Source organism: Carassius gibelio, chromosome B18, assembly GCF_023724105.1.
Source record: "Carassius gibelio isolate Cgi1373 ecotype wild population from Czech Republic chromosome B18, carGib1.2-hapl.c, whole genome shotgun sequence".
Lineage (NCBI taxonomy): Eukaryota > Metazoa > Chordata > Actinopteri > Cypriniformes > Cyprinidae > Carassius > Carassius gibelio.
In genome coordinates this window covers 355,210-365,209 of record NC_068413.1, presented here as the reverse complement: position 1 = coordinate 365,209, position 10,000 = coordinate 355,210, and the positions used below count along the sequence as shown (strand labels likewise).

At 42.2% G+C, this 10,000-nt stretch overlaps 2 protein-coding genes across 3 annotated transcripts in view; one reads left to right on the top strand and one right to left on the bottom strand.

The window, feature by feature from the left end:
- LOC127977181 (ubiquitin carboxyl-terminal hydrolase 8) overlaps positions 1–6,367 on the bottom strand; it is an 11,768-nt gene extending 5,401 nt beyond the window's left edge. The window contains exons 1-12 of the mRNA XM_052581893.1: positions 5,947–6,367; positions 5,145–5,262; positions 4,540–4,684; positions 4,204–4,289; positions 3,995–4,115; positions 3,377–3,422; positions 3,143–3,299; positions 2,388–2,550; positions 2,179–2,320; positions 1,588–1,784; positions 668–1,078; positions 404–478 (exon numbers count right to left, since the gene is read on the bottom strand). Of these exons, the coding sequence (XP_052437853.1) occupies positions 404–478; positions 668–1,078; positions 1,588–1,784; positions 2,179–2,320; positions 2,388–2,550; positions 3,143–3,299; positions 3,377–3,422; positions 3,995–4,115; positions 4,204–4,289; positions 4,540–4,684; positions 5,145–5,248 (1,647 nt within the window). The 5' untranslated portion in view covers positions 5,249–5,262; positions 5,947–6,367. The remainder of the gene's footprint in view (positions 1–403; positions 479–667; positions 1,079–1,587; positions 1,785–2,178; positions 2,321–2,387; positions 2,551–3,142; positions 3,300–3,376; positions 3,423–3,994; positions 4,116–4,203; positions 4,290–4,539; positions 4,685–5,144; positions 5,263–5,946) is intronic.
- Positions 6,368–6,399: 32 nt separating this feature from the next.
- The window catches only part of gabpb1 (GA binding protein transcription factor subunit beta 1), a 7,324-nt gene continuing 3,723 nt past the window's right edge, over positions 6,400–10,000 (top strand). Inside the window, exons 1-3 of one of the 2 annotated variants that reach the window (XM_052581896.1) lie at positions 6,400–6,858; positions 9,014–9,121; positions 9,667–9,834. In XM_052581896.1, the coding sequence (XP_052437856.1) occupies positions 6,832–6,858; positions 9,014–9,121; positions 9,667–9,834 (303 nt within the window). In that variant the 5' untranslated portion in view covers positions 6,400–6,831. The remainder of the gene's footprint in view (positions 6,859–9,013; positions 9,122–9,666; positions 9,835–10,000) is intronic. The other variant, XM_052581897.1, reaches the window with a different exon arrangement.

Below are 10,000 nucleotides of genomic sequence, written 5' to 3'. Positions count from 1 at the left end.
AACAACAACAACAACTCTACACAATAGAGATGAGCGGTCTGGCTCATTCTACACTGCTCTGTTCCTTCTCTTATAAACACGCTGATCATTTCCAGGTTTAATGAAGCCCCTCCCTCTGAAATACGCGAAGGGCTCTGATTGGTCAGCTGGCCCAGTGTGTTGTGATTGGCTAAAGCCCCAGTGCCTGAGCTCTGGTTGTATTGTAAACAATGGCGTTGTCAATATTACTCAGTTTGAGCTCGATTGAGACAGAAAATATTAGTGAAGAGGATCGTGCTGAACCTGTGTGAGCACAGCTCTTAATGGTATGTTTGTTGTTTGTTGTTGTCTCATACTTTTAGATAAACTTTTATTTGTAAATGCTACTGCGTCCATGTTTAATGCTTCCTAAAGCTGCTCTTACCTTCATCCAGCCGTCCGGCAGCCCAGGGACGGTGCGACCCATCTCCTCACTGTGTGCTCGCGTCAGAGACTCCCTCTGCAACACACACACACACACACACACACACACACTCATGTTCAAGTATGTGAGGTTATTGAATGATTCTCTGAAAGAATCATTCCTCTGATGTGTGTGTGCGTATGTGAGAGTGTGTGAGTGTGTGAGAGAGAGAGAGTGTGTGTGTGTGTCTCTGTGTGTGTGTGTGTGTGTGTGTCTCAGTCTCACAGCGCTGAAGGGTGCAGGTGAATCCAGGGACATGCTTTTCATGGCAGCGTCCAGCGGGACGTCCTTCTGCGCTCTCCTGTTCCTGTCGTCTCTCTGATCCTTCTCTTCTGCCGTCTGTCTCTCCAGCTTCTTCCTCTCCTGCTTCTCCTCCTCCTCCTCCCTCTTCTTCCTCTCGCTCTGTTCTCGCTGATGTCTCTCGGCCGTCTCTCTCTCCTCCAGGGCTCGTTTGCGCTGCTCCTGCTCTTTTCGGGCTTTCTCCATCAGACTGAGAGTCTCGGCGTGGATCTCCCTGCGCTCCTCTTCACTCAGAGCTCTGGACGGGTCCAGCGGGGGTCTGTCGTTCACCGAGGGCTCCTCACTGAGCTTTGTGTTCGCTGCTGGTTTGACGGCTGGTTTTTTGGAGCGGTCGACCTGCGTTCAGAGGAAGCGTTATTATGTGTGTGTGAGTTTTTGTAATTAAATATTATCAATATTCAAATTATATTCTAATGTAAAGAGTATAATTTCAGTTGGGGGGGGGGGGGGTAAAATCTTTTGGCTTCACTCCTGAGGTCATAATATTACTAAAGCACATTTATTCAACGCAACAAAGTAACAAGACTATCTTTGAAAAAAAAACAGAAATAGATAGATGTCCCTCAAGAAAATGTGAAACCCATATTTTCCGGATTATAAGTCGCACTTCTTTTCAAAGTTTAGCTGGTCAAGTTGGCTTATAAACATTTGTTTTAAACATGCACTTTTTTCAAAGTGTTATTTATTGATTTAAATAAATGTGCATTAGTAATATTTTGCCCTCTTGTTGCCTAAAGCTTTTCCACCCAAAATGAAATTATGCATATTAAATTTGAATATTAATAACATTTAAGCAAAAAATTGTGAATGTAGTTTTTGGCCATTTTGCCAGGCCTGTGACTGACCTGTGGAGTGTGTCGGGGCGAGGCGGCTGCGGCGGGGGCGTCTGTTTTCGTGGGTTGTGTGAGCGGCGCAGGTGTGTTTTTGGCCGGTTCTGCGGCCGGCTCCGGATCCACGGTTCTGCCGTTGAGCTGCACATCTGCAGGCTCCTCACACACACTCACAGCTGCAGGATCCTCCAGCGACGGGTACGAGAAGTTCACTGAAACCACAGCAACAGCTTCACTGAGCAGCACTGACATCAGTCAGTATTTCTTTAAATCAACACTTGAATCTAGACAAGCTTCATAAAAAAAGCTTAAAGCTTAAATTTTAAGCAAAAAGCTGAGAAAAATACTTTATTTATATGCTGTTTATTGTTGATGATTGTAATTCTTTTTGTATGTATTCGAGATTGCATGCTTCTGCGTCTTCCTCTACTGTATTTTTGACAGTGATTCAAGGAGATGTGTAATAGCGCCCCCTAGTGTATAACAGTGAAAACATGCAAACCCAGAAAATTCTGTTTTTGGTGGGGAAGGAGTTAATATCCACAATGCTTATTAGGATGTATCAGCGCACGATAAATCATATGATGCGTGTGCTGTGAGACTCACGCTGGGGCAGTGTGCTGGCCGTCTGCTGTCGGGGGGGTTTGACCTTAGCGTTGCTGGAGTACATTGGGTAAAAGAGCAGCCAGTTATCATATCCTCCATCCAGGACCAGAGGCTCACTGCGCAGGATCGTACTGCTGTCCCACTGCACACACACACACACATCAGATACGACACATACACACACACACACTGAACAGGAGGTATAGTACCTTATAGAGAGCATCCTTCAGACTCTGTAGAGTGGAGCCCAGTTTGAGATCAGAGACGGAGCTGAACCAGTCCAGCAGAACCACGTAATCCACGAATCCTCTGCGCTTCCAGTCGTCCAGAGACTCCGCAGGGAGCTTCAGCTCGATCTGGTTCACCGTCACCCTGAACATCAGCAGCACACAAGAGCATTCAATACTCGTACACACGAGAGCATGCAATACTCATGCACGCCAGAGCGTTCAATACTCGTGCACGCCAGAGCGTTCAATACTCGTGCACGCCAGAGCGTTCAATACTCGTGCACGTGAGACCGGTCAATAGTCGTGCACGAGAGCGTTCAATACTTGTGCACGTGAGAGCAGCATATCAGGACTGATTTCTGTCCATTATCAACAAAACTATACATTAGAGCCACCACGAGTTTAACCCTAAAGTGACTGGAGACTAAAATATTTACATATATATTTATATTCATAAATTATGTATTAATAAATTGTATATATAACAAATATTATATAACATTTGTGTGTATTTATATATACACAATAAATATACACAGTACATACACAATGTAAACAAAAACTATTATTTTGGATGTGAATAATCACATTTGATCCTTTGAAAGCACTAAAACTGAAATAAAAAATGTAAAAATATACAGACATAGGTAAATGAGAAAGCATTTAGAAAATAGACTGGCTAGCATGCTGTAGAAGTCTGAGGATGGATGTGTGTGTGTGTGTGTGTGACTGACCCTGGACTGATGGCCTCCTCAGGAACACTGATGCACGTCTGAGACGGGACACACATCTGAGACTCCTGGAAGTCCTGTCTGCTGCGCGCGTCCATCACCAGCACACTGATACTGGGATCCTTCATCAGCTGGAACAGATCCTTAGCACTGATGCTTCCTGACGGGACACAACACACACGTCACAGAACAACACACACACACACAGAAGACGCATGACACTCCGCCGTGACACACCTTTATCACCTCCAGTCTTCCCGTTACTGGGCTCCTCGTTAACCTGCTGTAAAACACACACACACACACACACACAACAACAAAATTAATTATTAACAAATCACTTCAAAACATACATGATGATGGCCTGTAAACTTTGAACATTGACCTGTTCAACTGATCAAGTGCCAACTGCTAGTTAAACCTACTAAACCAGGGAGAGACAAATTAAAATCAGAGATAAGATTATAAATATATGCATCTATGGCCTATTCATGATGTTCCTTTTTAGCAATAGCAGGTCAAATACATTTCTCCTTTTTAGACTTGCGCTCTGTTTATTTACTATATATTTGTTTTCTTTTTATTTATTATATGAGTTTAAAAAGCCCTCACTATGTGTTAAGCTAACAGAGACGTGTTACAGCACTTGTGTATCATCGCTCTTCTGTTGGCTTTGACTGCTCTACTGTCCTCATTTGTAAGTCACTTTGGATAAAAGCATCAGCTAGATGTGAGTGATTCGAGCAGCATGAAGTTCAGGAGCTGATTATCTCCGGAAGTGTGTGTGTGTGTGAGTTTGATGATGCATCAGATACACTTGGATAAAGCCACACAAAGTGATTTCCAGACCTGTACCTTCTTATTGTCCTTCTTTGCTGGTGCACGGCCATCTTTTTCAATTCTTGCTTCTTGTCGACTCTTTTCCTCCTTTCTCTCTTTCTCTTCCAGCTGTTTGCGCACTTCTACCTCCTCATACCTGAGAGATCGACACCGGCAGGTGAACAGAGTGTGTGTGAGACAGAAGAGAGTGTGTGTGTGTGTGTGTGAGAGAGAGGAACACTGACCGGAGCTTCAAACTCTCTGAAAGCTTCTCTGCCTCCTCGATGGCCTTCTTGAAGCTGCTTGGTCCGAGCACAGACAGGAAGAACTCCTGAAACACATCAAACACTGACTCACACACATCAACACCTGAGCACTAGCACCATCAGCAGAATAATCATACACACGTGACAACAAAACCATGAGGTATAAAAGCTGAATTTTTTTATAATTGTGACCCATACAATGTATTGTTGTGTGTTTCTACAGATACACCTGTGCTACTGATGACTGCTTCTGTGCTGCAGGGACATGTTTGTGTGTATACCATTAAAATCTCCCACAATGCACTGGGGCTGTACCTGCTGCTGCTTGAAGTCCGGTCTCTTCTTGATGAGGTCATAGACCGTCAGGTACTTCATGTACAGGACATAAGCTTTCTCCTCATCTCGGTCCAGACGACACTCCTCCGCCGCCTTGAAGATCTTACACGCGCTCTGGACGTAACTGAGACACGGACATCAGCGTGAGTTCAGACCGCTGGGATCTACTGAAGCTTACAGCGCTTTACAGACTATATCTGATCAGAGTTACTTCATTAGTGAAAACCTTTGGTGCTTTTCATCAGAGAGCCACTCAGTGCTGCTAATGATCAGTCGACCTGACATTAAAGAACTGATGAAGATGAGTTTATTCACTTTATATGCTTCAGACATGAACAACATCCACTTTTCACATTAGTGGGTGTTTTAATAATATTACATCATTGTCTGATTATGTAAACAAACTAGTGAACTGAATCAGTTCACAGAAAAGATTTCCTCATCAGCCTGAGGCTCTGGATTCCAGTAATAATGCAGTAAATCATGTTCAGTCTCAATATATCGTCAGGAGACAGAGATTCAACATCATGAAGACACGTCCATCAGTGAATCAGACCCAGATCACTTCACGTGTTCACACTCACTGTCTGGTGCTGGTTTTATCTGGTTTGATCTCGGCTCTCTTGTTCAGATCAGTCAGTGACGTGGACAGATACAGATCCTTCACCGCAGTCGACACGGACGGCATTTCAGCTCATATTCCTGCAAACATCCCAAAATCATCAGACTATTACAATATTATTAATATCTGAACAGACTTAAAACAGCTTTATCAGAGAAATCAGATCCATGACAGAATAATAACACAGAGCTGGGAAGGTTACTTTGGAAATGTAACAGATCTGTTACAGATCACAAGTTACTCATTTAAAATGTAACGAGCAGTGTGACTAGTTCAGTTACTGTATTACAGTAATGTTACTGAATAAGCATGTGTCCGGAAACATTAGTGTCTCATATTTTACAGCACTTTATGAAAGTTATCAACTAAATCTGTGAAAATATTCAGATGTAACCCTCTTTGTAATTGTTAACATTTTCATAAGTAACTGATTTAATTACACATTTTTGTCAGTAACTGGTTAGAATTACATTTATTTTTCAGTAACACTTTATTTCAAAGTGTCCTTGTTACACTTAATATTATAATAACAATACATTATACATAATTACATGCAAGCAATAATAAACCAAACCCTAATCCTATAGTAATTGTAAATGTGGTTAATTAATACTACTCAGTACTTACATTTAGAATAACAATGTAACAAGAACACCTTAAAATAAAGTGTAACCTTATTTTGTAACTAAACGACGTGACGTCATTCCTCCCCAACACTGAAGCCCAGTAAACACTGATCTATAACAGAACAATAATCACATCACCATCGACAGCACAGCAGTGAAGCACCGCGTGAGCTCAAGTCCTGTCAGAAACACAGAAGTCACGTTTATCTCGAATCCTGTCAGAAACACACAGAAGTCAAGTTTATCCGCGATGGTGACAGTAAACAGACTCGAGCTGCGCGATCAAACCCGGAAGTGTGCGGATTCAAACCGAGCAATCTTTATTTAAACACGCTGCGTACACAAGGGGCTTGACAAAAAACATTGTTTATTATAAATGTTTCTATGTTCACACATGATGTTTAAACTCTCACTCTTATTTCATTAAACACTGGTTTCTGCCAGCCTTGTTCGTCACGTTTATATTCAGTTCGTGCACTGGTAATATTGTCTCATAAACTAAACATGAGTGATGATGAAAAGTCATAATGTAGCTTCTCCTGCGCACGTGAGTCAGCTGATCCGCGTCAGTGCGCATGCGCAAGAGTTTATAAACAAGAGCTTAAATAACGAAATCACGACAGAATATCCATAGCACAAAATGATCGTATGACATTAAAGAAACAGAGGCGTGGGGGTCGCTGCAGCAGAGGGAGGATGTAGTTTACTGATCGTTTAATTCTCTTCAAGCGTGTTTATACTGGAGCCTGTGTGCGCGCCCCCGCTCGTGCTCGCGCCCGTATTATTGTCATCTCGGTTTGTTTGATTTCTAACGGATTCGGTCCGGTCCAGGTTCTGTTCTCACGGTAAGAAACACTGAATTGAATGCGATCGCGTCCGCCGGATGTGGAAGTTGATGAGTTTGTGGGTATTAATATTTCCTCTTCCTCCGGAACACGAGCGATTTCCTGTTTATTGCTTTTAACGGGCTGCGCTTCACAGCAGCGAGGAGGATGAGGAGGAGGAGGATGTTTGAGGCCTGAGATGAAGCGCTTCTTCTCGTATAAACATGTATTACAGTGTTGATATCGCGTTTGTTCGTCGCTGTGTCAAAGAAGAGCTACTGGATTTCACTTTGATCAGTTTCGTTTTGGGAAATAGTGTTTTATTCTAGAAGCTGGTTTCCAGGATGGCATCAGTTACAGTGTTTGTTACTAGTACAGTAATAATCTGGGACCCTAAAGCATATTACCAGTCGTGAGGGTCAATTTGTTTAAAACTGAGATGTATATGCATCATCTGAAGCTGAATAAATGATCTCTCCAGTGATGTGTGGTTTGTTCGGAGGACAGTATTTGTCTGAGATACAACTATTTGAAAATCTGGAATCTGAGGGAGCAAAAAAATCTAAATATTGAGAAAATCATCTTTAAAGTTGTTCAAATTAAGTTCTTAGCAATGCATAATACTAATCTAACATTAAGTTCTGATATATTTACAGTAGGAGATTTACTAAAGATCTTCATGGAACATGATCTTTACTTATGTGGGACGTGAAATAAAAAGTAATGTAATTATTATTGTAACTATTAATTACTCTTGCCAGAAAGGGTTCAGAAAAATTATAATGTTACTTTTGAAAGGAGTAACTAACCCAACACTGATGATTATTACATTAAACTGGTATTTGTGTGTAAAACTTGGTAACTTCTGTCTCAAAGTGACTTAAGCTCCACATCTTATCAGCTCGTGCGTTCCCTGAGAATCAGACCCAGGCCTGTAGTGTCTCTGGCTCGAGGTCATGGGTTCGTTTCTCTGGGAATCTGAGGTGAGCTGTTCCCGTCTCAGAGACCAGCATCATCCCTACAGTGTGTGCAGTAAAGCGTCTGTAGATGCATGTTTCTGTGGAGCACAGAGCTGCTTCAGACGAGTCGCAGATCTGAAATCAGACCGCAAAGTTACAAATTCATGTCAAGGCATTAAACTTTGCATGCACTTGAAAAAATATTCTAAATAAGTCTGAATAACTAAATAAAGACACATTATCTTGAGATGCAAATGTTGAAAGAAGTCTTGAAAATGTAAACAAAATTAAGTGAGTTTATGCTTAAATGCTTAAAACATTATGGAGAATCTTTTTTTGTCTTTTGAGGATATTTGTTGTTTTAATCATAAACTCACTTCATTTTGATACATTTCTCAAAAAACAAGACTTCTTATTTAAAGTAATTTTCCTTCTCCAGTAAATCTATTTTCATTTATAAATATTCAGTCATTTGTAAAAGGAAACAAGACAAAAATACTAATTATATGCATTTATTTTTTATACGATGTTTGATATGGAGCCAGTGCAGTGATGACAGGACCGGGCTAATATGGTCATACTTCCTGGTTCTAGTAAGAACTCTTGCTGCTGCATTTTGGACTAGCTGTAGTTTGTTTACCAAGCGTGCAGAACAACCACCCAATAAAGCATTACAATAGTCTAACCTTGAAGTCATAAATGCATGGATTAACATTTCTGCATTTGACATTGAGAGCATAGGCCGTAATTTAGATATATTTTTGACATGGAAAAATGCAGTTTTACAAATGCTAGAAACGTGGCTTTCTAAGGAAAGATTGCGATCAAGTATCACACCTAGGTTCCTAACTGATGACGAAGAATTGACAGAGCAACCATCAAGTCTTAGACAGTGTTCTAGGTTATTACAAGCAGAGTTTTTAGATCCTATAATTAACACCTCTGTTTTTTCTGAATTTAGCAGTAAGAAATTACTCGTCATACAATTTTTTATATAGACTATGCATTCCATTAGTTTTTCAAATTGGTGTGTTTCACTGGGCCGCGAAGAAATATAGAGCTGCGTATCATCAGCATAACAGTGAAAGCTAACACCATGTTTCCTGATGATATCTCCCAAGGGTAACATATAAAGCGTGAAGAGTAGCGGCCCTAGTACTGAGCCTTGAGGTACTCCATACTGCACTTGTGATCGATATGATACATCTTCATTCACTGCTACGAACTGATGGCGGTCATATAAGTACGATCAATAGTGTCAAATACAGTGCTAAAATCCAGCAGCACTAATAGAGAGATACAACCACGATCAGATGATGAGAGCACAAACTTTGACACACAAAGAGTGTGTGTGTGTGTGTGTGTGTGTGTGTGTTCTGATCTTACACCATGACTGTAATGCATGTCTGTGTCTGATTTCAGATGTCTCTGGTGGATTTGGGGAAGAAGCTCCTGGAAGCTGCTCGGGCCGGTCAGGACGATGAGGTCCGGATTCTGATGGCGAATGGAGCTCCGTTTACCACTGACTGGGTGAGTGTGTGTGTGTGTGTGTGTGTGTGTGTGTGAGTGTGAGTGTGTGTGCGTGTGTGTGTGAGAGTGTGTGAGAGTGTGTGTGAGTGTGAGTGTGTGTGAGTGTGAGTGTGTGTGAGTGTGTGTGTGTGTGTGTTTATGTGTGTGTGTGTTTATGTGTGTGTGTGTGTGTGTGTGTGAGAGTGTGAGTGTTTATGTGTGTGTGTGTGTGTGTGTGTGAGAGTGTGTGTGAGTGTGAGTGTGAGTGTGAGTGTGTGTGTGTGTGTGTGAGTGTGTGTGAGTGTGTGTGAGTGTGTGTGTGTGTGTGTGTGTGTGTGTGTGTGTGTGTGTGTGTGTGAGTGTGAGTGTGAGTGTGTGTGTGTGTGTGTGTGTGTGTGTGTGTGTGTGTGTGAGTGTGTGTGTGTGTGTGTGTGTGTGTGTGTGTGTGTGTGTGAGAGAGAGTGTGTGTGTGTGTGTGTGTGTGTGTGTGTGTGTGTGTGTGTGTGTGTGTGTGTGTGTGTGAGGACTCTCTGTGATTCAGGGTCTGGTTCTCTGTGTGTCTGCAGCTGGGCACGTCTCCGCTGCATCTGTCGGCTCAGTTCGGTCATTACTCCACCACAGAGGTGCTTCTGCGCGCCGGCGTGAGTCGAGACGCTCGCACTAAGGTGGACCGGACTCCGCTGCACATGGCTGCGTCTGAGGGTCACACACGGATCGTGGAGCTGCTGCTGAAGGTGAGCGACCTGCTGTTGATCGTAGCTGGTGTGTTTCAATGGGTCTACGATGTTCTTAACCCTTCTACTGTCACCCCTTTATAAACATAAACATAGAGGTGAAAGTGCACTATCCAAACTTGAATTGTTATAATAATTCATGAATGACAACATTTAGTAAAATCTA